This window comes from Paramisgurnus dabryanus, chromosome 14 (assembly GCF_030506205.2).
Source record: "Paramisgurnus dabryanus chromosome 14, PD_genome_1.1, whole genome shotgun sequence".
Taxonomy (NCBI): Eukaryota; Metazoa; Chordata; class Actinopteri; order Cypriniformes; family Cobitidae; genus Paramisgurnus; species Paramisgurnus dabryanus.
The window spans coordinates 9,473,737-9,501,400 of NC_133350.1; the positions used below are offsets into that span (position 1 = coordinate 9,473,737).

Sequence of the window (27,664 nt, forward strand, 5' to 3'; positions counted from 1 at the left end):
GGCGCTGCCTCATTGCCGTTGATAGCAGCAGAAGTTGAACATTTCTCAACTTTTCAAGCGGCAACGCGTGCGTCAGCCAATCAGATTGCCTTATGCAAATAACCTAAGCAGAGCCAGTCAATTACGTTTATGGAAGACCGGAGCATGTGTACTGGCCACTGTGATTGGCTGTTGGCCACACTTCAGACGCCTTCCGTTAAACGTTAACGCTTATGCCCCATGTGGATGTTCCGTAAAAGCGATCCTCAAAACATACACAGAGTTTGAACTGTTTGCCCTAAGCGAATACCTCCGGGTTTTATAAGTTGGGTAAGAGCGCCACCTAATGGATAGTAGTTGATATACGGATTGCCGGGAAAAACTGAAGCATTTTCTCTTAATTGACGAGGTAACCAACTTGTCAATGGTGGGAAAAAGTTTTTAAGAAAAAACTTATTTAAAGATATTTTTCCTTACCCCATTGGCATATTATTTTGCTTGTTTTAAGCACAAATTCACTTAAATATGATATTTTTTCTAAAAACAGACTTATTTTCTAAGGTCGCTTTGCTCTTTAAGAAAATGCTTCTTGATTTAAGAATTTTTTTATATTTGTACTGAAAACAAGACAAAAATACTAGCTAAGAAAGTCATTTTTTTGCAGTGTGGGGTTGCCGTAATTTTACAAAGTGAGTATTTTTGTTGGTCCTGGATCAACGTTTTAATCAAAGAAACCCCAAATAACCCTTAACTCAAACCCTAACCAAATTAATGTGAAATAATAGTATGAGAAGACTTTTTTTAAGCAGCCATAAACCAATCCTAACAATCGATCAATCTGTCAATTCCTCTAGAAAACAGCGTAAGGCGCCCTTGAAGGTTTACATTTATTTCAGACAGAAATGTTTCGAATTAGTTTTTTTGCAAAATTTGACAAATATTAGACAATATCACTTAGTGGCAGCACAGCACGAGAATTTTAAATTCATGTAGTATTTTAATAAAAATTCATGTAGAATTAAAATAAACAAATTAATATTTTTGTGCTTTATAGGGGGTTCTTCAATGCTTATTGGAGGTCCGAGACCACCCCAGCCCCCTCTAAATTTGAGCACTGCGTACAGGTAATAAAACATTTATTCATTAAGCTTATCTGTTCATGCAAACTTAATTAGCGAACTCCATTTGTCTCTGGATGGTGATAACATCTTCGATTGTTCAACTCCCCTTCATCACCTTTGTTATTGTTTTGAAAATGCAACCTCTAGTGGTGAAATCCTACATACTGTGCCCTTAATAATGTCAAGTGCCAAAATTCTTTATAGTCATTACATCAAATCAAAAAAAATGTTGTTGCTTCCACTAAACTATGCTTTAACACATTGTACAATGTATGAAAGTTTTCTGCAAAATTCACAGATTTTCTCCCATATCTGTATAGTAAATGCATTAAAGTCTGCTGATTCTAGATGGGCATGTTTGTGAGCCATCGCACCCAATAATAAATACTAAATGAATACATCACCAGCAGCAGTATTTCTATGTAATTAAATATTAATACTTTAATGAACCTTCTATTGTGGTTCATCTGCTTTCAGGCGCCTCGATCTGCTTCTTGGGATATCTTCATCAATAGACATGTGCTGGAGGTAACCACAACTCACTCCTGGTATTTTTCACCCTGGATCGGACATGGTCCATTGGGCCACTCATCTGTTGACATGTGTCTGGATACAGGCTTTAATGTCCTCTGCGTTAGACACGTGCCCCCCAACAGCCCCCATTGCCATAGACTTCTCGGTACCATACCCCATGCCCTACTTTCAGACCCAAAACCCCATCCAGAACATAGTGACCAATCCCCTTTTCCAAGAGGTCTACGTGGGCTCTCAAAACATAATTGAGGCAGTAAACAGAACTCTGGGTAAGCTATGGACCGTTCATACGGGGCCTGTGGGTAGCCCAAAATGTGAGATATGTGATTTGTGTGATATTGAAAGAGATCCCCTACACGAGAACACAGATAGTGAGGTCTTGCTACTAGACACGTTTCTTATGTACTTATACTCATGTGGAAGTTCTCAGTATGGCGTTTGTTACTTCCACCAACTCCATGAGAATGGAGAGCCACCTGGGCCCTCCAAGTGTTTGTTCAGGAAAAAGTTCAACTCTCCAGATTTCTGCCCGGATTGTATCGCTAGCCCTTTGGGAACCAAAGTCTCCATGGTGGAAGAAGGGCAAACGGTGTACTTTTTTGTCGCGGCGACTGTAAACGACAGCGTGACGCAAAGATACGGTCGCATGTCTATTTCCGTACGACGTCCGGTTGCGACCGAGGACGGATTCTACACCGATGTCAGGGGGTTGACAGTATTGCATGGTCTGCAACAGACTTACAACATCGACTACATCTACAGCTTCTACACACAGGATTTCGTCTACTTTCTTTCCGTTCAACGAGAGAAAACCGACGTGGATTCTTCGCCCTACCAAACGAGACTAGGCCGTCTGCCACGCCACGAATGGGAGATGCGACGTTACCGGGAGATTGTTTTAGAGTGCCGCTTTGAACCCAAACGGAGAAGGAGAAGCAACGGCAGTGAGCCTTTTAAAGATGTGGTCTACAACGTCGTCCAAGCAGCTCACTTTGGCAAGGCCGGGAGAGAGTTGGCTGACGAGTTGGGTGCTGAGGAAGAAGATGATATTCTGTATGGTGTGTTTGCTGTGACTGATGACTCTGGAGTTCCTGAACATGACTCGGCACTCTGTGCGTTTCCCATGGATACGGTTAACACGGCAATAGATGATGGAGTCGAGGACTGCTGCAAATCTGGACCAGAGCAACTTTCTAGAGGCCTTTGTCATTTTCAGCCATGTGAAAGCTGTCCGCATGAGGTCAGTGCCTTTACAGCTTTTTTAAATGTATTTTATATAGACTTCCACTGTAAGTGGATATTGTTCAACTACACTGATATCTTCTGAAAAAATGGTTGAAAAATGGTCCCTAGCTGTCCCTTAGACTTAACAGTTAAAAAAATATTAACCATTTAGGTACAGATACGTATACATTTGGTATCAATATGTACCTTTGAGGTAATAATATGAACTATTTATGTGCAAAGGTGTACTTTTAAAAATGGTACCGCTCCAGTGACAGCTAGGGACCATTTTTGACAATTTTTTCGGACACTGTATTCATCTGTCTTAAGTTGTATGAGTAGCAGAGCTCTTTCTGGTTTTATCATCAAACATCTTTTGCATTACAGAAACCCATGTACCTACTGAATCATAGCAAGATCCTCAAAATTAACTCCACCTTATTTAGACTGTGTTAGTATTATTTTAAGCTTTGTTAACTTCCATGTAGGTTTTTAAATAGGGTAAACGACATGCATTTGCAACGCAACTGGTCTAGAACAGTGCTTCTCAACCTTTATCACTTCAAGGCCCCCTTGTTGCCCACATCAATATTTGAAGTACCCCCACTTACTCAATATTTTCCAAATAAAGTAAACTAGAGCTCGGAATGACTAGGCAGATATTCCCTGCTAAAATGGCAATAAGAAACATCTTAATTTCTACTTGCTTTAGCTCATTTTAATGCTCGTTTTCTCTTATTTTCAATAATGTTAAGTCATCTTGAGAGCCTTTGGAAATCTGCCGAGGCCACCCTGTGGGCCCCGGCCCCCTTGTTGAGAAACACTGGTCTAGAAGAACTTTTTCTGGCTAGCAGGGGGACCACTTTGATAAGTTTGAAGGAAACTTACACTGATAAAATGTATAGCTTGGGTGCACTTTGGATAAAAGTGTTTGCCAAATGCATAAATGTAGAATGATGTAGTAGGGTACTGAGTTCATATTCTATCTGTGACTCAATAAAAATTGACATATTTGTTAAAAATATATCTCCTGTATAGTTCAGAGGAATAGAAATAAGTTTGCAGCGCAGCCCTAAGGGTCTTGGGTTTGAACCCAGGGAACACGCATGCTGATTAAAATGTATACCTTGTATACATTTGGAGGAAAGTGTTTGCCAAAATGTACAAAAAATACATATTTAGGTGGTTTTATATTCCTATAATACTAAAATGATGATGTTAGAAATGAAAAAAGAAACTGGTTTGATGCAAGACTAAACATCTCACCACAATAGATGATCTTCATTTTAGGCTACAAATCTTTGTAATGTGGGTGTGTTTGGTTAATGATATAAAACCAATGTTTACAGAAGGAGTGTGCACAAGTGAGTGTGTGTATGGTGTGTGTGTGTGTGTGTGTGTGTGTGTGTGTGTGTGTGTGTGTGTTTGTGTAGTTACTGTAAGAGTGAAGGAATTTCCATGAGGTCAGTGTTTATTGGAAATGACAGGGATAGCAGAAAATTAGAGTTTTTAGAAACACACACCACATCACATATTCTGGATACGTTTGTTAAAATGGATGATTTGCCATTTGACATTTTTACAGGAAATGAGAAGAGGTTTTACTGTAAAAAAACATAGCTATAGCCAATTTTTAAAGATAGGATGTATTAAATGTTTTGCAAATATAAATCTCATGTAGATCCCTTAAGGAAGATATAAAGTTACTTGTTTGGAAGCAATCTTGATAGAAGTGAAAGCTAAAAGATAGGAGTGTTGGTAGAGCATTGCTTTAACGGGACACTCCAAATTTTTTTTTTAAATATACTCATTTTCCAGCTCCCCTAGAGTTAAACATTAGATTGTTACCCTTTTGGAATCCATTCAGCTGATCTCTGGGTCTGGTGCTTCCAGGAGGCCCAATGATAGTACGCAGCAGCTGAAAATAGTCCCCTTAGTAACTTTCAATAGCAGGGGACTATTTTCGGGCAGTGCGTAATATCACTACGCCTGGTGCAGCCATGTTACAGCAGCAAAGTCCTTGATTATTACGCCAGAATGAGAGTATAGTTCCTAGACATATCTGCCTAGAAAATCACAACTTTCCATTTTCTGTCTGTCTTAGTACACTATGCTACAGAAGAGAAATAGTTTTAAATAGGAAAAATATCAAAACTCTTTTATTTTTAAGCGCGATGCTAATGGTCTAATCAGATTCAATGAATTATGCTAAGCTATGCTAAAAGTGGCAGCGCCAGACCTGGAGATCAGCTGAAAGGATTCCAAAACTGTAAAAATCAAATGTTTAACTCTATGGGAGCTGGAAATTTAATATATATATTTTTTTTTAAAAAAGTGGAGTTTCCCTTTAACAATGCAAAAGGTCATGGGTTTACACATACTGATAAAAGTATAAGTTTTATTGCACTGAAAGTCATTTTGGAAAAAGCATATGCCTTAAATGTATCTGAAGCAGAAGACATCCAGAAATAGACATACTGAAATAATTCTTGTATATTTGTGATCAGAGCATGGAGCACAATATGACCTGCAGAGATCAGCCCACCCTTGTGTCTCAGCCGTACTACAGAGTGGATCTCTTTAACAGACAGATGAGAGGCGTTCTGCTTACATCACTGCTGGTCACCAGCATCGAGAACAAGACCGTGGCTCATATAGGCACATCAGATGGCCGATTACTGCAGGTATCATAAAGACATCCGCTGACTGTGCTGGTTTTATTGATTTCTTTATCAACACAAGGTTTGTGGATTTGGTTTTCTGTTTCTTTCACATCCCAGCTTGTTTTGAGAAGGTCCAGCCCCGTCATCTTTGCCAATTACTCTCTGGTGGAGAACCAGAAAGTGTCTTCGACCGCAGCAGTTCTCCCACCAGAACATCTGCTATTTGTGGTCGGAAATAAGGTAAATTTCTAGAAAGATATTCTGTAAGCAGACAAAGCTATGGTCACAATAACACGTTACCATACATTTATTACTGTTGCCAACTGCAGTAAGTATACTTTTAAAAGTAAAGTTATATTTTTTTGGAAGAGAAAACTGCTTACCACATTCTGAATTGGGTAGGGGTACTGTGTGAAGAATATAGTGCATAGATAGAAGTTGGGAATGAATTTTCTACTACAATTGCCAAAATATTCAATAGACAACAGAATACACTTCGTATCCCACAATGCAACATGCTTGACCGGGCATTTCAATGTGACTAATTATTTAAAAGCAATACCACCCACATAAAAAAATACTGTACTGTAGTATTTACTATAGTAAAGTAAAATTCTTACATACTACAGTTATGAAACTTACAATAGTAAATATTAAAGTATACTACAATACTTACTTCAGTATAACTTTATCAATGCACAATATTTAACTAATTTACTACTGAACACTGTAGTATGCATGAACAAAGTATAGTACTTACAGTATGCTACCATTTACTACAGTAAATGCAAAAGTAACCTACAGTAATTTTCAAGTGTGATGTTTTTGACCCGTTGTTTGATAAAACAATTAAAAATTTGTCACAAAACCACATATTTACAAGATAACTACACACCACGTTAAAGGGAACATATAATGAAAATGTGACTTTTTCCATGTTTAAGTGCTATAATTGGGTCCGCATAGCTTGTATCAACATAGAAATTGTGATAAAGAACAACCCAGTAACTTAGTTTTGGTAAACCATTCTCTGCAAACATGTGAGAAAATAGGTCATTGAAATTTGGCTCCCTTCGTGATGTCATAAGGGGATAATACCGCCCCTTAATCTGTATTATCCAACCACGGCACTGCCATTTAGTGCAGATATCACCTAATTTGCATTTAAAAGGACACATCCCAAAACGGCACACATCCAAAAAGTGATGATGTTAACATGTTATAATAATCTATATGGTATTTTGAGCTAGAACTTTACACATGTTCCCTGGGGACAGCAAAGATTTATTTGACATCTTAAAAAAAATTGTGAAATGTCCCCTTTAAATAAAAACCCATGGGGCAGTTTCACAGACAAGGCTTAGATTAAGCCAGGATTAGACCTTAGATTAATTTGGACATTTAAGTAGTTTTTATAAATGTTATAAATCCATCTTGAGACAAAACAATGGCATTGATGTATTTTAAGATATGTCATGGCAAGTTGATTTTAGTTGTGATAGCTCAAACATTCATTTTAGTCTGGGACTAGTCTGTAAAAACGGGCCCAAAATGTTTAACGTGACAATCATACAGTACGGGTTGATACATTCATCATTTCTACTGTATACTGTTTTACATGCATACTACATAAAACAGGTAGTTACTACATAGTGTAATATGCAAAATACAAGGCCATTGTTTGCCACAATGTTTCCAGAAGACTTTCATCTTGTGGGCTAATACATTTTTTTATAATGTACAGATGATTCAGGTTCCTCAGAGAGGTCCAGGCTGTCGTCACTTCCTCACGTGTGCCATGTGTCTGACGGCGCCCGAATTCATGGGGTGTGGATGGTGTGCCGGTCAGTGTACCTGGGTGTCTGAATGCAGGGCTCGCTGGGAAAATGAGTCATGCCCACCTAGAATATCAGAGGTGAGATGACCAACATCATTAAACACTCGCAGCTTTATTGTTTAAGATTTCAACCAAAAAACTGTTGTGTAATTTAACCGTAAATACTATCTTGATTTTTGTCATCCAACAATGACTTGTTTACCTTACGCCAACAATATTAGATTCGGTTATGACCCTTTATGAAATTAAGAGATTAGTTAGGACAGTGTAAAGTTTTTGTTCAGCTTGGGACCTCAAGGCAATTGAAAACTGCATGCGTTATGTAGTTTTTCCCAAAGACAGCGCCCCCTGATGGTCAGAGCGAAATGACGATGTGCGGATGGGAGTTTCAGTCACCCTTGAGACCCGTCATCACCACCAGAACCCATGAAGTAAAGCTGGGCGAGACCGCCTGTGTTGTTCAGCCTCACAAAAGCAACAGCACCCAGTGCGTATTGATTCTTGCTCTTTGAGTTAAAGGACAAGTTCGGTATTTTACACTTAAAGCCCTGTTTTCAGATTGTTTATGGTGAAATAGAATGGTTTTGACTGAAATTTCAACATATGCGGTTGCCCTGAGAATTTTCGGATGTTTGTGTTTCACCTCACACCTCTACAATGGGTTTAATGGTGCACTGGAACAATCCTTCCTAAAATGCATTAAACTTTCGTTTACAAAGACGTGAAACCCACTGAGTGGTCAGGGGTGTTCACTGATATGATCACACAAAAATCGCTGCAAAAGATGCTTTCCAACAGCTGTTTTAGCATTCGTTGTTAACTTGTGGACCTATTTTTCCAAACGCCTCACACCCGTACATTCTTCCGCTGAGAGCTTGAATAATAGACACTCCAGCCCAGGTGGTGGCGCTAATCCGCCTTTGCCAATCGCAAGAATAGAAACAAAGTTCCCGGCGCGGAGTAATACCGTACCTCACAGGACATCTAATACAAGTCAATGGAGTTGGCAAAAACTACGATAAAACCTGTTGGAATGCATCTTTTGCAGCGATTTTTGTGTGAGCATACCAGTGAACACCCCTGACCACTCGGTGAGTTTCACGTCTTTGTAAACGAAAGTTTAATGCATTTTAGAAAGGATTGTTCCAGTGCACCATTAAACCCATTGTAAAGGTGGGAGGTGAAACACAAACCCCCCAAAATTCTCGGGGCAGCCGCATATGTCGAAATTTCAGTCAAAACCGTTCTATTTCATCATAAACAATCTGAAAACAGGGCTTTAAGTGTAAAATACCGAACTTGTCCTTTAATCTAAAGCCATAAAAGGTGCTTTTTAAAACATAATATTAAATAATAATAAAAATGCAGTTTGAAGTATACAGTAACATGTTCTGAACTGTCAATTTCCTAAAAGAACATCCATTTTAACATCATATCCTTTCATATTTCTGCCTAGCTTAGTGTGTAAGATCCGCTCTGGGGCGACAGAGACGCTTTTTAAACCCCTGAACGTCACAGCCAGAGTTCATGAAGGTCGAGTGGAGGGTCGATACTCAATTGAAGGAAGTGCAGAGATGCCTGGATTCACTTTTGTGGTAATCAGTATATTTATTTTATGAGTAAAGCACATGTGAATTTTCTTCCTACAGTGCACTGCAAAAAATGATTTTCAAGAAAAATAATTCTTAGTATTTTTGCCTTTTTTCAGTAAAAATATCTAAAAATTCTTAAATTAAGATGCTTTTCTTGATGAGCAAAACGACCCAAAAAAATAAGTCTGCCAATGGGGTAAGAAAATTTTTCCTGAATTTTTCTTGAATTTAGTGTTTAAGAAAATGTTCAAGATTTTTTTGCTTACCCCATTGGCTAGTGATGTGACATCTGAAGCGAAGCTCCGGAGCTTGTGTCGAGCAAAAAGGGGCGTTCCAGATGAAGCCCCGATTCGAGGCTTGTATCGTTTCCGTGAAAATCACGTGACGATGACAAACGAGGCCTCGTTTTCTGTTGAATACGTCATTGCTTCACTCTGAGTATCGCCTCCGGATAAAAATGGTTCGAAACTCGCGCCTCTTGTGGGTTTTGCAGTACGTTTGCATTGGTGTTGAGGTGTTGGTTGTACGTAGTGGAGTTTGTAGTGAGTTTGTAGTATAGTTATCATTATATATCATAGCCTGTATGTATTATACATTATATACACTGACGATTATATTAGAGTAAATTATACATAGCCTAGGAAAGTAGATCATTAGAGTAAATTAGCATATATCTAGTTCTAATACCTATAATACGTAATTATTTTGCTATATATATTATGATATATATATAGCCTATATTAGTAGTAGTTTTATTATTATTATATATAGTATTGCTGTTATTATTATTATTATTATAATTAAAAAAAGACTAGACTTTATTAGGGATAGCCTAGGAGGACTGAGGATCCATTGGGATACAAACAGAAGCTCCAATATCCCAATTTATATAAGCTGCACCTTCTTATGTTGTCCAGCATCATCAGTGCCCAGTAAAAGGGTGTTTTCTAAGGCTTGAGAGGAGCTTTCTAAAAAGAGAAACCGCTTCAATCCAAATACTGTTAAAAAAACTTTTGTTTTAAATAAAAACCAGTAAACACTTTTCCGTGTTGCAGTTTGCTGTTTCACACTTCCAGTCCCATAAGCATTGCACTATTGCACCCATCAGTTCAATAAGCATTGCACTATTGCATTCCCAGTCAGCACTGCACTCATAATAATTTATTTACACTCATTCGGGGCATTCACGGTTATCAATAACCCAAAGAACTACTGAATAGTTGGACACAAAGTTGTGTATGTATGAGTTGTGTGTACAAATTAACACAAGCAGAGTAAAATACTTTATTTAATACACAGGCAATAAATAAAGCCCACACCATGACAATTTGGTTGCTCAGAATGAATAGATTTGTGTGCAATACATTGCTTTCCACAGCAGGTGTCACTAGAGAGCACACTGTTCATGAGGCTTCGGGTAACTGAACCTTTTGGCGAACCAATGGGCTGGAAAGCCTCAGTGGTTCAGGAAGCCTCATTTGGCCATCACTACCATTGGCAGATTTTTTTGCTTGTTTTATGCACAAAATCACTTAAATTTGACTTATTTTCTTGGGTCGTTTTGCTTATCAAGAAAATGCATCTTAATTTAAGAAATTTTAGATATTTTTACTGAAAAAAAGACAAAAATACTAAGAATTTTTTTTCTTGAAAATAATTTTTTTGCAGTGTGAGTATTAGCAATAGTCTGTTAGAAAGTCTTTTTTAATCCATACATTGTGTCTGGTGTTATGTAAGGTCCCAAACATCACAGAGGTTCAGCCTGACTATGGGCCTGTGAATGGAGGAACTTTAATCACGATAACAGGTCCATACCTGGACTCTGGAAAGAACAGGAAAGTTACTCTTGATGGGGAAACATGTCCAGTCCAAAGGTGTGTGTGTCCAGTACTGTGCGAAAGTCTTAGGCCGCCACCACCAGACTTGTTGTTTTAGAAGTTTTAATGTCATATTTATTTTTCAATCTATTTTATTAAGATACAAATAAAATATACCGGAAATATGTAAAAAATAAAAAAATCATGGCTAAATGTCTTCTTTTGGCATCGTCTGTGTTTAGTGTGACCTCTTGAGCGTTTTTGAGCAGAATAAAGTAAAAAGACAAATTTATTTAAAATTAGGATTTAATTGTATTTAGGTTTAAGAGGTCCTGCAGTTTCCTGCTATTGCTCAAGTTGAAGGGGAGTTTACCCTAAAAACTTGACAAATCAGTTTACATTTCTATACAGTTTTTAATACTATATACACATTTCCTGTATTTTCTTGATCTATTCTATTAAAGAGACTGAGAAACAATTATATATGATCACTATGGTCCCACTGTAGTAAGTTTATAGTATGTTATTTCCCTATAGTGTTTCTGTGATCAGAGGAAACCTGTCCTCCATCATATGCCTTTCTCAGCGTGTGAGCGAGGTCAAAGATGTGGTGCTTCGCGTCAACATTGATAAATCACGCGTCTTGACCACTAAAGTTTTCCGCTATAAGAAGACTCCTGAGATTCTTGCGGTTCTTCCGGACTGCAGCTTTGACAGGTACAGAAATCCAGAACGAAACTGCTTTCTCTTTGATTTATACAGCCATTAAAATCTAATATCATTGGGTTTCTTGTGCTGTTTTGCAGTGGGTCCAGAATCATCATTGAAGGCCGAAATCTGGACTCGGTCTACAGAACTGTCATCCATTTTAAACCCAAAGAATCCCATCTCAAACCTGTTTCAACTGTATGAATTATAAACTTTTGCTCCTTACAGTATATACAGCATCTTAGTAATGATTAATGAAGAGTTTCGATACCTTTCCTATTTAAAACTTGACTCTTCTGTAGTTACACCGTGTACTAAGACAGACAGAAAATTTAAATTTGTGATTTTCTAGGCCGATATGACTAGGAACTATACTCTCATTCCGGCGTAATAAACAAGGAACTTTGCTGCTGTACCATGGGTGCAGCAGGCGCAATGATATTACGCAGCGCCTGAAAACTACACTGTGTAACTACAGAAAAGTGAAGTTTTAAATAGGAAAAAAACTCTATGCTAATAGTCTAATCAGATTCAATGAATTATGCTAAAGTTGAACCGCCAGACCCGGAGATCAGCTGAATGGATTCCACTTTCTTTTTAAGAATTTTCAATGCACACTGCTTAATGTACTGCATAAGTGTGTGATTTAAAATTAACCTTGTAACTTTTACCCCTTTATCGCCATCTCTGTTTAAAATGTAAACTACAGGTTGCTTTTCATACTTATCTTTACACAAGTTGAAGTCGAATGATGTCAGACTGACATTTCCCACAAAATAATACCCTAACTTAGACCATTATTATGAGTTTAAGAATAATATTTAACTTAAAATGTAAGAATTTCTAAAAAACATATTTAAAATAAGTCCACCTGTCAATAACTTGATTTATACAACGGGTCTGTTGAATGTTGGGTTCTGATTGGCTTAGAAATGTTCCGTGGGTATGCATTAATTTCTGATAACCGCACACCTAACTTGTTAAATGTCTTAAAAATAGGCACCAGAGCAATGCTTGTGGTAATAGTGGTATAAGAGGAATAATTGACTCCGGTCCATTGAATAATTTGAAAATAATGCACATCAGTGTAACACCTTGGGTGTGCATTATTTTCTTATAATTCAATGGCCTGTCTTCAATTATTCCTTACATATTTAATACACATATAAAGTTGGGTGACTTCATCTAACCTCACAATAGCAATATTTAGATGTTCATAACTTCATTGTGTAATTTTTCATAATGTTTTGTCTAAAGATTAGCACTGCCTTCCAGTTTAATTTGAGCTTGTAAATCACAGATATTTTGTCCCTTTTGATTGATTTAACACATTTTTCACACTGTTGTTTTCTGAAGGAGTGTAGAGGAAGAGCCAAGCCCACCCGAATGGAATGCATCACCCCAGTTTTTCATCGTGATGAGACGGAAGAGGGCGAGCTCTCGTTTGACATGGATGGAGTGCTCGGCCTGTGGAAACAAGACTTCTCCTACCACCCGTACGGCCGGCCAATCCCGTTCGAGACAGAGGGTCACATACTAAAACTGTACCCTGGCTTCGATGAAGTGTCTTTACATGTATGTGCATAGTTCTGTTACTTCCTGGGTGCATTTTTAACCGGAGACATACTGTACAGTACGGTTGTCAGTTGACACATCTAAAAAATATAACAAATCTTGATTTCAAATGTAAATATTAAAGTTTTAGAAATGTACTTTTTAAACAGAGACCTGTTGGGCTTTAAAATGAAGAGGTCATGTTTGAGATTCTTCTTGAGATTCCATGATTCATGGTTTTGACTCTTTACTTGATTTTGCTGATCATATAGCATCAGAAGCTAAACCTTGTGAGCTCCTGCATGTCGATCACAATGACGGTTGGAGATGTTGACTGTGGTGCTAAAGTCCTGGACAATGAGATCACTTGCAGGATCCCTAATAACGTCACCATCCCCAGTGAGGGCTTACCAGTAAAGGTAATGGTTTGGAAATGGTAAAGTCATTTGAACTGACTCGTGTAAAACAACCTCATTCTGTCTGTAATATTTTCTCATGTTAGGTCACAGTTAATGGATACACCCACAATGTCGGCACTGTGATTTTGGTCAGTAATCACTATATGGTCGGTATTGTGCTTGGCATACTGGCGGCTCTTGTGACTGGTGCAGTGCTGGCCTTCATTGTCCTAAAACATCTGAGGAAGCAGAAGAAAGGTGAGGTAGATCAAAGGATGTTGACCTAAAGTATCTTTAATGTAAATACCTTAATGTAAGACAAAGTTATATATGTATTTTTTGTTATGATCACAGCTCCACTGGCAGAGAATCGTCTGTCTTATTTCTCCCACAATCGGTCACGTAATAATAGTGTCGATTTGTGTCCCTTAGGAGACTACAGACGTGGTGAGACAACTTCATATCAGCAGCAAATATAACAGAAAGTTTCTAAATGCATGAAGTATTAGGACATAATTTTTCTCTTTGGTTCTTGTAGAACTTCCTCTAACAACCATCACTGCGCCCGGCGGTGCCGTGGCGTTTCCTGGGCTGGCTTACACGGGCTCTCTGGACACGACCCTGACTCCTCTTATGCCACCAGAGAAGATCTCCATCACCAGCTTCCGTCCTGAGCTCCTGGAGGAGGTGAAGGATGTGCTGATCCCAGCCTCCATGCTTAAGGTCCATCATCATGATATCATTGGAAAGGGTAGGTTCAATGCAAGAAATACATCACAGTTTGCACATTCAGGGTTTGGGATGAGGTTATATTTTGGAAAATTGGTTCGAACCCGAAGATAGTTGTCAGTATAAATATGTTATTTTTTCCATAGGCCACTTTGGCACAGTTTATCATGGTTACCTCACTGACCACAACAACAGAGAAATCCACTGTGCTGTCAAGTCACTAAACCGTAAGTAACTCCTTAATGGAAGTACACTCTGTTCTGCCTAATCCTTTAACTAGCAGTTAAAACTGTCAAACTTGTTATACTTATACTCATACTTGTCTATAAAAATTTTTATTTCTCAGGATAAGCAGCTTTTTAAAATCTTGTCAACAAGTAGTTCTTGTCCGAACCACCCAAATGGACATGTTTAAAGGATTAGTCCATTTTCTTGAAAAAAATCCAGATAATTTACTCACCACCATGTCATCCAAAATGTTGATGTCTTTCTTTGTTCAGTCGAGAAGAAATTATGTTTTTTGAGGAAAACATTGCAGGATTTTTCTCATTTTAATGGACTTTAATAGAGCCCAACACTTAATACTTAACTCAACACTTAAAGGGCGTTTTGCAGGTAAAATTTTTCCACGAATTTGGGCAATTTGCTTGTTGATAATAAACATTTAAATTGTTATCCATTGTATTTTATGTTGTTGGTTATCACAAAACGGAATACAAAACGAAAAAGTACAGCGTTTGCAAGGATTCTCCTTTCCCCCTCAACGCACTGCATGACGTCACGTTGGGGAGAGAATTTGCCTTAAGAGCATTGAGAGTGACTAGAGAGATGAGTAAAGTACAATATTCAGATTATATCAATGCAAATTATAGATAAATACATAGATATAGATAGACTAGATAGATAGACTAGATAGACAGAACGACAGATAGATAGATAGATAGACAGACAGACAGATAGACAGACAGACAGACAGACAGACAGACAGACAGACAGACAGACAGACAGACAGATAGATAGATAGATAGATGGGCTAGTATAGAGAGATAGGCAGAAAGCCAGATAGCGTTAGCATAACTTCGTGTAGAAAGTAAACAAAAAATTAACATACTCGTGCGTGCTGGTTTGAGGGGGACCATAATTCTGCTGAAATGGGTGTATGCGATCTTCAGCACAAACGAATTCAGGCAGCATGACTCCAATCCTGGAAGCTGAGTGAGGCGTCACGTCGTCACATCTGGTCGCGGGGTAAGAGCCTCAAACACCGATCAAAACGCACACATTTCCCTACAGCCAGTAGCGGAGTGTCAGTCGGGAGAGTCGGGACTTTCCCTGTTGGCCGGTCTGATAATAGTTATACATTGGGAGTTATATTAGCAACACCGTCTGTAGGTCTGATGTGCGGCCGGTTCCCGCAGCCCGCTGGTCAAACTGCAGCCTCTCTGCTCAACAAATATAAAAGTGCTCAACCCGTTCGGCCGGTCCAATCATGTCCAGGATTTATAAAAATACGGGGATCAGTGATTTGATTGGTTTCTAGCCTGTCATCCTTTGATGTAAAAAGCCGCCGAACGCCTGTTTATTGCAGTATGCGGTCGGATAAGCACGCTGCAGCTGCTGACCGCTGCTTCTGTGTATAAAATGATCGTGTGATTCGTTATGATCGCATAAACAATATAACAAAACTTCCTTTTATTTCACATAAAAATATATTTTAGATATTATATGATAGACTAGTAAGTGTGGATTAAGGATGTTTAAAACTCTCTAGCCTGGTGGTCAGGAAATGAATGGATTGAATCAGCAGATTTGCAAAGTTTTATTTATCTCCACATATATCATAAATAATAATTAGCAGGGTAACTTTGCAGTATACAACATTATATATTTCCTATTATGTATATGGCTTTCATCTACTTCTACCCAACGTGACGTCATCGCCAAATTGCTTAAAAAAAAACGTTAATACCAAAAACATTAAACAAGGGTCTTTAAGACCTTTTTTGAGACATTTTAAAAATGATATACATATCTTGAGTGATTTATGTACCCATTAATCAACAGTGGTGGTTAACCTGCAACACGCCCTTTAAAAGTTTTTTTCAACGGAGTTTCAAAGGACTCTATACGATCCCAAACGAGGCATAAGGGTCTTATCTAGTGAAACGATTGTAATTTTTGACAAGAAAAACAAAAAAATATGCACTTTCAAACCACAACTTCTCGTATAGGTCCAGTCCTGTGATGCGCAGCGTGACCTTACGTAATTGTGTAATGACGTCGAAAGGTCACGTGTTTCATATATGAAACACACATTTGCAGACCATTTTAAACAATAAACTGACACAAAGACATTGATTAGTATCATTCCACATACAACAACGTAGGAACGGTCCTCTTTCTCCACACTTGTAAACACTGGGGCGTAGTTTCACGTTCATCCTCTGTGACCTCTTGACGTCATGACGTATTGCGTGAGGTCGCGCTGGGGCATCACAGGACCGGACCTAGACGAGAAGTTGTGGTTTAAAAGTGCATATTTTTATTTTCAAAAATGACAATCATTTCGCTAGATAAGACCCTTATGCCTCGTTTGAGATTGTTTAGAGTCTTTTAAAACTCTGTTTTTAAAAAATTAAGTGTTGAGTTAAGTGTTAAGTGTTGGGCTCTATTAAAGTCCATTAAAATGAGAAAAATCCTGCAATGTTTTCTTCAAAAAACATAATTTCTTCTCGACTGAACAAAGAAAGACATCAACATTTTGGATAACTTGGTGGTGAGTAAATTATCTGGATTTTTTTTAAGAAAATGGACTAATCCTTTAAACTACCAGCATTTAAATAAGACATGTTCAAACTACAATTAAATCTAAATAGACATGTTTGAACTACAATTATCTACACAGACATGTTCAATCTACCACCATTTGAACTCTTTCCCCGCCGGCGTTTAAAAAAAAAGTTGCCAGCCAGCCTTTTTCATGATTTGGGACTTTTGATAGAGATCAGATGCAGAGCGATCCACAAAACTTACACGGACATACAGCTGTTTGCCCCAGGGTGATACTTACGAGTTTTACAAGTTGCCACCTGGTGGATAATTGCGGTATTGCGGAAAGCTGGAAATACTTGTCATTGTCAGGGAAGCATTTTCTTTTAATTGACGAGTTAACTTGTCAATGGCGGGGAAAGAGTTAATCAGTTCAAATTACCATCACCTAAAAAAGACATGTTCAAACTACTACCATCTAAAGTAGACGTTCAAACAGTGGTGGCCGATGACTTCTTTTTTCGAGGGCGCATGATGTGAAATTCGTCACAACATGTATGTAGCCAGTCATGTGTGTCGTTCATCATTTCAAAATATGTGTTCTGCGCGTCGAGTGATCCTATGTGCATCACGTGTTTTGTCAAAATAAGTGCCTGCTGCAGACACGTCTAATGCTTAGTTCACACTACATGATTTTAAGCCAGATTTAAGCCCGATTTGCAAATCGTTCGCTCGCCGACAGGTCGGGGTGTGATCGGGTGCAAATCGCGGGGGATTAGCGGGCGATCGACGTTCGCCAATCTGTTGGTATGAAAGAGCCAACAACGCATCAAAGACGCTCGCAGACGGCTCGCAGACGCGTCGCCGACACCAGAAAAATATCTAGCTTGTTAGATATCTGGAGCTGTCGCGCGACTCGACCTCCTATGATGTCACGAGCTACAGCCAATCCGACGAGGGTTGACGTCACACGGAAAGATGAGCAGCATGTCACCAAGAAAACATTGAACTCAGGCATAAATGTCTGTATGACGTTTCACATATATTTACCACAACTGCGCTGAGAAAAAGAAACGGTGGAGAGAAATAGCAAACGCTGTAAAACAGCCAGGTGAGCAAATGTTATTATTACATTATCTAAATGTTATAGGGTAAAATGTAAATTAATTGATCATATTTCCATATACATGCATATTATAGAAGCTAGCGTAATCCTATTTTTGGGATATGTCTGTAAAACATTATAAAGTGTATAATTCTTTTTACTGTAATTCTGTTTATTGTTATATATTGTGTATTAGAGGATATTCAGTTACATTACAATCTGCCTTTTGTACCAGTCGAAAGAGCTTGTAAACAAAGGAATAAATTCTCATATTTAGTTTGAATAGACAAATAAAATAAAGTGTGGAGGTAAATATTAACTGGAAACATTGCATTTATTTATTGATTTTAGACTTTACTGTTGCACAAGTGGACTCACAAACAACTAGGGATACATTAACTTCATTTGGGAACCATGGCTTTGGAATTGAGGAATATTGAAGACCCAGTTCTCTTATCACATCTCAAAAGAAGCATAATGGTGATGCTATACAACGCCCAGGAGACTGACAGAAGCGGATCAATGTTGTCACCTGACCAACCTACCCTATGCATATCATGCATGACATGTGCGGTCCGGTCCCGATGTGTTTTTGTTTACAAACTATTGACTTTACTATGTATTACATTTATCAATAAGGTGATTAAACTTGTTGAAGGGTTTAGATTGAATTTCCCAGTGCTGTTTCATGAAATAAATGGTCTATCGAAAGTAATACATTTAATGCAACAAAGTATAAAAGTATAAAACACATTGTCATATTTTACAAAAAACGCCAATATGAATAGTGCTTTATAGCCTTGCATTGTTGTTTGTGCAACTTGAAAACAATGTAGTACATTTGAATGTATATTATGTGGACAGACAAAATATACATTGTTAGAACACGTGCAGTGCACCAAATTAACACAATTAAACATTACAAAAATCCCTATGTAGAGCCCTTTTAAGGGCTGGGTGATATATAAATATCGTAATATAATTGTGTGTGATTGGCTGTTAGATTAATCCACATTGAGTAAAAATGCCCAGAGCTTATCATCACAATCCCCATAAATTTTTAGCATGATCAGATATGTTGATGTTTAGCGCCGTAGTATAGAAACATTGTTAATGTTCTGTGAATAATGAGTGTGGATCAAGAAATAAAGTTAGTATAAGGCACTTAATTGCAACATGCAGATTGCCTTTATTTGTTACATTCCTGCACCTTTTGATTTGTATGCAATTAAAATTAATTGAATAATAACACAACAATAAACAGAATACTTAAAACAATGAAAAAGTGAACCACATTGTGTTCTTTACAAATACAGGACTTTAGAACACACAAGAAAACAAATGTCCTAAACTGACAATAACTGGCTTTAATCTGCTGTTTGCAGGGATAACTCTACATCAGTTCCTTTTAAAATGTGTTGAACTTGCCAATAAACACTACACGCTGGTGAGACAAAGTAGTCCCGCATCAGATTGCGTTGCACTTTTGCTGTTGCCATACAATTGCGATGTGAGGTGGTGTTCATCGGTTGAAAAGCACCCGTCCCACGATTCTTCCATTGCCCATCAACCATGTTTTGGTCAGCAGTCTGCTACAGCTGGAGTGGTAGCAAGTACCCCAAAGCAATGTGGAAACTGCCACTTCCTTTCGAAGTCCACGGCTATGCCACTCTCCTTCCGTTGATGGTGTCTAAAACAATAGGACACACCAAATGTCACTGATTAAATTATTATATATTCAAGACTACAGTTTCCAATGGATTTATTTGCATAGTTATATGTAGAACAAACACCTTGGGTCTCATTTATAAAACTGTGTGTAGGATCCTTACTAAAAGTCTATGTATGCACAAAAGCCAAAAATGGCATACGCCAAAAAATACAGACAAAGCAATGTTCCCTTTCTGCAAGTGTGCGTACATGAATTATCTTCTGATCCCACCATGCAAGCCTATTCTCCCATTAAGTTTTTTTTTTTAAAGATCACAACATTTGTGTGGTAACTGGCGTACGCATGTTTCCAGAACTGTTTTGTGCATACGCATGCTTTATAAATGAGACCCCTTCTTACTTAATCCATATAAATAAGTATAAAGATAAACTAGGGACTAAACAACATGTAGAATAACAAATATTACAATATAAGGTTTGGAAGTAATTTTATATTTATTGCTGTGTTAACATAATTCATGTTTATACACAAAATACTTTAATATACACATAGTGTAAGCTCAGATAAAATTATGAAATTAATGTATACAGGTATGTATAGACATAAAAATAAATATTACTTGTGCTTTTCGGAACTATATCCCTGTTTCTAATAATAGTTTTTACTAAAATACTTTTATCAAAGACAGTCAACTGCTGATGTCCACAATGTTATGGCTGTTCTTTTTTTTAAATGAAGTAGTAGATATAGATAGATATATAGACACCAAAAAGTTCAAAAACATACCCAGACAGAAAAAAAACGTAATGACAACATTCAGTTCATATTCGTTTGAAATGAAATCACACAAACCTGTTGCATAATCGCAGGGTCAAAGACAAACGCTCTCAAAGTCATGCTTTGCGAAGCCTGTCCTATTCTATTTGAACGATAATTAAATCAAGAAACACAGCTTTTAAACACAGTAGACAACACGTTGATATTTTAAATGTGATCATAGCCAAACATAAGCATGCAGCTATATTTCCTATATAAACAAGCTGTACTCACCTCCAACTCTTAAATCCCTGCTGTCCTCGTGTGGTGTTGATCCACTTCTCCACATACACATCTCTTCATTTTTTTCTTTTGCGGCTTTGCATCGCGCAAACGGTTTGCAGCACGAATTTCTGTCTGAAGTCTATATATACAAACAAAAGTTTTGCGCGTCGTCTTCATTCTTCTTCTGTGGGTTTACTGGTGCGCGTGTTGTTTCGCGTCATTTCCGGTTTGTTTTATCGCGTGATTTTTCGTGACAAAACGTGGTTTGTGGACAAGATAGAATCGCCGGGTGATAGAGTTGTTCTCAACTCGTGTAGTGCGTTACCTCCTGTTGTGGGGCAGTCACGTTATGTCGTGTGGTGTGAACTGATCAACAACGTGAACACTCCTGATTTCACAGAGAGCAAGTCATGTAGTGTGAACCGCACAGTTCGGACCAACGTTTTAGGGCGCACTCACATTATCCCAACCCAACCAAACCAAACCATGCCTGGGCGCGATTGCCACCCCTACCTACTCCCCCAGGTGCACGCACTCACACTGTACTTCTTGATCCGAGTCCGGGCGCGCTTTCGTCATTAAGATGCGATTGTTTTGAAAAAGCAGGAAGTAAAGCGCTCTCTTAACACTGGAACCCACCGTAATGATAAGTCTGTGTTTTTTTATTCGGAGTCGTTTGGTACGCGATTACAGACAGCCCTCTCACATGTCATCATATTGCTTAGTTCATCTGTCACGTGCGCAGCTCGGACATTCACGTAATCCCGCTGCGCGCATCAAAAGGTTTACGGAGGCAGATGAAGGTGAGTGGTCGCGCAACTGACGTCTTCACCTTTTGAATCGCGCTCAGGCGCGATTGCGCTCACACCACAGCCTTCCGCGCCTGAGCCCAAGTGAACCGCGCTCCGGCCCACCTCTGCAACCCGGCCGCGGCGCGATTAAACAATCCGCGCCCGGGCGCGGAACGAAGCGATCACACTAGTCAAACAAACCAGGCTTTGGGGGTCAAACGCGCCCGAGCGCGGTTTGGTTTGGATAATGTGAGTGCGCCCTTAAAGTCATGTAGTCTGTACGAGCCTTTAAAGGGTTTATGATAAAAGAGACGCTCGTGTTTGCCAGATACTCACATAATCTTATGCGTAATCAGAGTTTACTGTTAAAGGAGTGTCTTGCGTTTATTTTGTGAACGTGAGCGTCTCTTTTATCATAAACAGTATCGACGCGTGTGCAGCAGGCACTTATTTGGACAAAACACGCGAAGCACATGGTTCACATGACGCAACAAACACATTTTTACATTGACAAATCGTATTGTGTGTTCAAAGCATCACAATATGTACATCATAAATGTATGCTGATATAAATGTATTGTATTTCACTGTCTGTCTGTATCTCTGGTAGGAATAACAGATGTGGAGGAGGTGGAGCAGTTTTTGAAGGAGGGAATTCTGATGAAGGGTTTTCATCACAGTAATGTTCTCTCTCTGCTGGGTATTCTGCTTCCTGAGGAGGGGCTTCCTCTGGTGGTCTTACCATACATGAAACACGGAGACCTACGACACTTTATACGCTGTGAGAAGAGGGTCAGTAGCTAGAATATAAACTCAAACACAATGTTGGGTTTTTTATTTTTGCCCTGCCCAACGAATCAGATCCTGGGACAATAGAAAGAAAGACCCATGATATCCCTGCTTGTGTGTCTTACCTCAGAATCCCACAGTAAAGGATTTGATTGGGTTCGGGCTCCAGGTCGCTCAAGGAATGGAGTATCTGGCCCAAAAGAAGTTTGTACACAGGGATTTGGCAGCACGCAACTGCATGTGAGTTTTAGTGTTAATTGAGAATTAGCACTGATTTCAATTGCAGAATTTTGAAGTCATCTTGTATGGCACACGTTTATATTAAATACATTATTAATAAGGTTTTATCTGCTGGCGGATCTATGGATATACCAAAGCTCAAACGTTGTGATGTTCTTACACATTCAGGCTTGATGAATCGTACACCGTGAAGGTGGCAGATTTTGGTATGGCACGGGATGTGCTAGAGAAGGAGTACTATAGCGTCCAGGATCACAGGAAAGCTAAACTGCCCGTCAAATGGATGGCCATCGAGAGCCTGCAGACGCAGAAGTTCACAACCAAATCAGACGTGGTAAGATACAAAGTTAAATATAGTGATATAAGGATTTATTTATGAGTTTGGTCTGTCCAACTACTTTTTTTTTATCGTAGTGGTCTTTTGGAATTCTGATGTGGGAGATGCTCACAAGAGGGGCAAGCCCATATCCCGAAGTTGACCCTTATGATGTCACTCATTACCTCTTAAAGGGACGGCGGCTGCCTCAGCCACAATACTGTCCAGATCCATTGTAAGTCATCCAAATTGTGTCAGTGTGAATTAGATTCAAGTTTGGTTGGTGTACATTCTGCAGTACTTTCTCTATTTTATTATTTTTTTATAATACATCTCATTAAAACAGAAGACAGTGGTTGTGCTGGGGTTTAAAAATTGAATTTTTACTCATACAGTTGTAAAAGTCATGGCAGAGTCTCTCTGTCGGTCAGTTTACTGTTTTTCCTACACCTGAGGTTCACTGGGTTTAGATCTTACTCAGTATTCAGAGCCATGGAAAGATCAACCCGAAGGTTATTGGGAATGTTCATTGTTGTTTCCCAACACTTCAAGCACAACAGCGAGCAAGTTAATCATTTACATTTTCTCACAATTACATTTTTACATAATCGTAGTTCAATTTCAGTGGGAGCCGATGGATAATATTACAAACCCTCAAAACAAACTAGATGTTCTCTGTGTGACATTGCAAAATGTTTGGAGGTGGTAACCTACTAACTTTGGTTAATCCTTAAACAAAACATTTTATAATGCTTCTATAATTTTATATGTAAAAAATTGCTCGAATTTATTTTGGGTGGGGTTTTTCTCTGAGTTGCTGTTCGAACAAAGTGCCGTGAAATAAAATTCCTCAAATGCGAAACGTATTTAACGGAATTAAAGATCAAAAACCATGCATTAGAAAAATTTATAAAGGCTTTATTTTAGTAGACGTGTAAAACCATATTTTGGCGGGTTTACCTTATGCTTTTAATGATGTTTGGCACCTTATGCTTTTAATGATGTTTGACGTTTTGGCACAGTTTAGGTTCCTTTCAAACCTACGTTAAAATTGTACCCATTAAAATATTATTACTGCAGTAAAAGAGTTTATTTTGATCATGGTGCCATGATCCCTAGATAATTCTGTTGTTTTCCAGAAGCCTGCAATTACTTTTCAGTCATTTGCGATGTCACAGAGTTAAGTGTCTTCACGACATGATTTGCGAGGTACATTTGCAAATGATTCATGAAGTCATACCTCTGCAATTATTTGATCCATTGTGTTTTAGAAATATGCTCAAAGAGAGAGAGAGGGAGAGAGAGCGTGACCCGGTACAAAAATGGAAATGATCGATGTTATTTGAAGTCGGTTCTTAAAAGACAAAACTAAGCTATTACATAGCTATTATACTAATTTTTTTTTTCAGGACGTTCTTGCGACCCGGTGACAACTTGTCCACAACCCGATACTGGGTCGCGACCTTGTGGTTGGTGAACTCTGACTTAGAATGACATCAAACAATACAGATAAATACAATTAGTTGTGCTTTTTACGCATTGTTTCAAATTAGAATTATTATATAAATTATTATCCAAGAGTGTACAAACTACAATTCTGTTGAAACAGTCCGTTAATGTCTTAAAGGGACAGTTCGGCCAAAAATAATATTAAACCCATGATTTACTCACCCCCAAGCTGTCAGAGATGCATATGTCCATCATTTTTCAGACAAACACATTATCAGTTATTTTAGAAAATGTTTTAGATCTTTCAGTTAATCAAATAAAGTCCAAAAAATGTGCATCCATCCTTCACAAAATAAATCCAAAGGCTTCACAAAGATAAACAAAGGCCTTCTGAGGGTAATCCGTGCAGTGTTGTTTTAGAAATATCCATATTTAAAACTTTATAAACAAAAATCTTCTGAATACAGAGGAGTCTAAGATGGCGGCGTTACCGGAAGCTAGATATTTTCGTTTATAAAGTTTTAAACTTGGATATTTCTACGACAACACCGCGCGGCCTTTGTTTATCATCGTGAAACCGTTTGGGTTTATTTTGTAAAGGATGGATGCACATTGTTTGGACTTGAAGGTGTGGACCCTGTAACTTTACATTTGATCAACTGAAAGATCTAAAACATTTTCTAAAATAACTGTAAATGTGTCTGTCTGAAAATGATGGACATATGCATCTCTGACGGGTTGGGGGTGAGTAAATCATGGGTTTGATATCATTTTTGGCCGACTATTCCTTTAAAGTGGGAAACATGCTTTCATCTGCAGATACCGATTATAGGATATATATATATATATATATATATATATATATATATATATATATATATATATATATATATATATATATATATATATATATATATATATATATATATATATATATATATATATATAAAAATGTATCAATGTATCCCTAGTCCTAAAGTATATGCATGTTTGTGATTCTTTCTCTAAGCAGGAACTCTTTAGCTGCGTTTATAAAAAATTGCAAAAACTTTAGCGTTATTTTCTAAATGTCGACAAAAAACTATTACGAAATGACAGTATTTCCATTAACTGATGCTATTTGACTAAAATGTCATTTTGTTATCTCGCAATAAAGTCCAGAGTATACTCTGTTTTTTTTTTACGTGTACACGAACGTATACAACCGGTCGACCACATAGCCTTCCCAAAGTATAGTTTATTTGACAGACGATCGACGCATATGCATTTCGACAAAATGCAATGCATTTTCTGGGCTACATACTACATTCTCCTGTACGCGCACAATACACAATACAGTGCGTGTACAGTACTCATGCACTCTTCTGATGACGAAAATTGTGTCACATGCACTGTACGCGTAACCTTGCATATGTGTAAAAGGTAGACCATACTTCGGCATCAAGTCAAAAACCATGTCGGCGGGTGTATTCGACTTCATATGATGCCACTCAGAACACCATATACGGATTACATCAAAATACCGCAAGAGCGATTCGAAAGCATCAAGCAGTCTACTCCAAATCACTCATGTGGTATTTTGATGTCATGTGTTTGTTGGTTTTTGTGGACCCACATGAAGTCAAACACACCTCGTCTGTCTTGTCCTCCCACCAAACATACCGCACCATATTTAAAGAATGATCATGTGACTTTTACGCACGTTAGGTGACCTGTAGATGTTTTCATTGCAGTTTTGCGATATATTCCTTTTTCGAATTGCATGAAAACCACCTCACCTGAGTGTAAAAACTTTTTGCGATATTTGTAGTTCTAAACGTAGTTTCGAGAGGAGCCTAAACATTCAGGTCTGTCAATCATCATTATGGGCGTATTTAAGGCAGCCTTTCGACCTCCGGGTCCAGCTGCAGATTTTCCGGCATCCCTCCTCCTCCCCATCTCCTCCTTCACTGCTCTCTTTCTTCCTCTGTGCATTTCTGTTGCAAGGGGGGGTTGAACTTGGGGCTCGAGCCCCGGCCTCAGGTTCGCTCTCTCTGAAGGTTCAGAGCTCAGCTGTAGAGCTCCCTTCAAGGACAGCAAGCCAAGTTTGTTTACCATTAATCATTAAGAATCGTTAATTGCCGTATTCAATTCGCTATTTCAATTTGTACAATTTGAAGGGTAATGGAAACACAGATATTGACTCACTGGGTCATGCAAGTCCACAGTTGCACAACTAAATACTATTATTGCAGACTGATTTGCAAATACTCTGTATATTAATCATCTAAGAGACGTGTTAACCTCATTTCTATATCCGCAGGTATAGCATTATGTTACAGTGTTGGGACCCAGACCCTGACAAGAGACCAACTTTCTCCACCCTAGTGTCAGCTGTCACCAGTATCCTGTCAGGCCTGGAAGGGGAGCACTATATCAGTCTGAAGGTAACCTATGTTAACCTGGACCAACCACGCCCTTACCCCGCCCTAACAGACTCTGCTGATGAATACGATTCATCAGAAGCCGATGATTCGGCCTCCGTCTCTAGCTGATTGGCAACAATGGTGAATTTTTAACATGTGTTTTTTCACTACTTGACTTGAAGTCATGTGACAACGATGCATACTGTTGTGTAAAATATGTGGTGTCGCATATACTATATTTTATTAAAATAGCAGGTAGTATACAGTATGCACGCCACACTATGTACTAGATGCTAGTATTTCATTTCAAACTAAGTAAAACTTGAAGGAAACTGTTAGAGCATTAAAGACACAAGATAAAGCTCTTATTCATTGTTTGTTTGTTCTTGTATGTATAGTATTGTCTACTTATAGCAAAGTCTACTTTTTGTGAAGAAGTCTTGACTCATTAAGCTAGCAAATGAGATGCTTGTGCATGCCATTAAAATGAAGGTAAGAGTATTTATGCATTTATTTCAAGCACTTCTATTGTTAGTATTTACAGTACTTGAGTAGTTGATATATATTTAATTTATGAAACAATTACTTTTTTCTACAATGACAATTTTCTGTAATAATACAAATTGTGTTCTGCACCACTTTATTGTGAAGCTATATTGTAATGAGTGACCCTTTACTTGGTTCGGTTTGTGATTATATCAGTTTGTACGGACACTACAGAGCAGGAATGTACAAGATTGAATGTACAATGTTAAAGATAAGTAAGCTTTTTAATGGTGTCGAGTTGAATGTATCATTGACAAGTCTTTGTGATTCAGTAATGGGAACTATTGAAATGAATATGACTGGAATTAAGTTTAGAGCGCACATTTCTGAATAAAATCTGATTTCAGGTTCTTATTTAATTCAGTACTTTATTTTTATCTACGTA

The 27,664-nt window shown here is 38.2% G+C and overlaps 1 protein-coding gene and 2 long non-coding RNA genes across 3 annotated transcripts; 2 read left to right on the plus strand and 1 right to left on the minus strand.

Moving 5' to 3' along the window:
* Window positions 1-1,035: 1,035 nt before the first annotated feature.
* Window positions 1,036-27,590, plus strand: mst1rb (macrophage stimulating 1 receptor b). The gene is made up of 21 exons (XM_065240977.2): window positions 1,036-1,103; window positions 1,578-2,874; window positions 5,366-5,542; window positions 5,639-5,761; window positions 7,266-7,436; window positions 7,685-7,845; window positions 8,815-8,953; window positions 10,688-10,824; window positions 11,305-11,484; window positions 11,574-11,673; window positions 12,832-13,050; window positions 13,302-13,448; window positions 13,532-13,685; window positions 13,782-13,874; window positions 13,966-14,178; window positions 14,303-14,383; window positions 22,145-22,326; window positions 22,454-22,563; window positions 22,732-22,897; window positions 22,978-23,114; window positions 26,631-27,590. The coding sequence occupies exons 2-21, from the start codon at window positions 1,672-1,674 to the stop codon at window positions 26,860-26,862; spliced, it is 4,125 nt and encodes a 1,374-aa protein (XP_065097049.1). The 5' UTR covers window positions 1,036-1,103; window positions 1,578-1,671; the 3' UTR covers window positions 26,863-27,590.
* On the plus strand, window positions 17,889-19,774 carry LOC141280733 (uncharacterized). The gene is made up of 2 exons (XR_012335064.1): window positions 17,889-18,036; window positions 18,382-19,774. It is a non-coding gene; the product is annotated as an uncharacterized lncRNA (long non-coding RNA).
* On the minus strand, window positions 19,200-21,181 carry LOC135718754 (uncharacterized). The gene is made up of 2 exons (XR_010520897.2): window positions 20,753-21,181; window positions 19,200-19,720 (listed from the first exon to the last, which is right to left on the minus strand). It is a non-coding gene; the product is annotated as an uncharacterized lncRNA (long non-coding RNA).
* Window positions 27,591-27,664: the final 74 nt, after the last annotated feature.

Coding starts and splice junctions, on each gene's coding strand:
- mst1rb (XM_065240977.2), top strand. CDS start 1,672: ATGGTCCATTGGGCCACTCATCTGTTGACATGTGTCTGGATACAGGCT. Junction 7,437..7,684: donor GCCCACCTAGAATATCAGAG/GTGAGATGACCA, acceptor TGCGTTATGTAG/TTTTTCCCAAAGACAGCGCC. Junction 13,875..13,965: donor CTTAGGAGACTACAGACGTG/GTGAGACAACTT, acceptor TGGTTCTTGTAG/AACTTCCTCTAACAACCATC.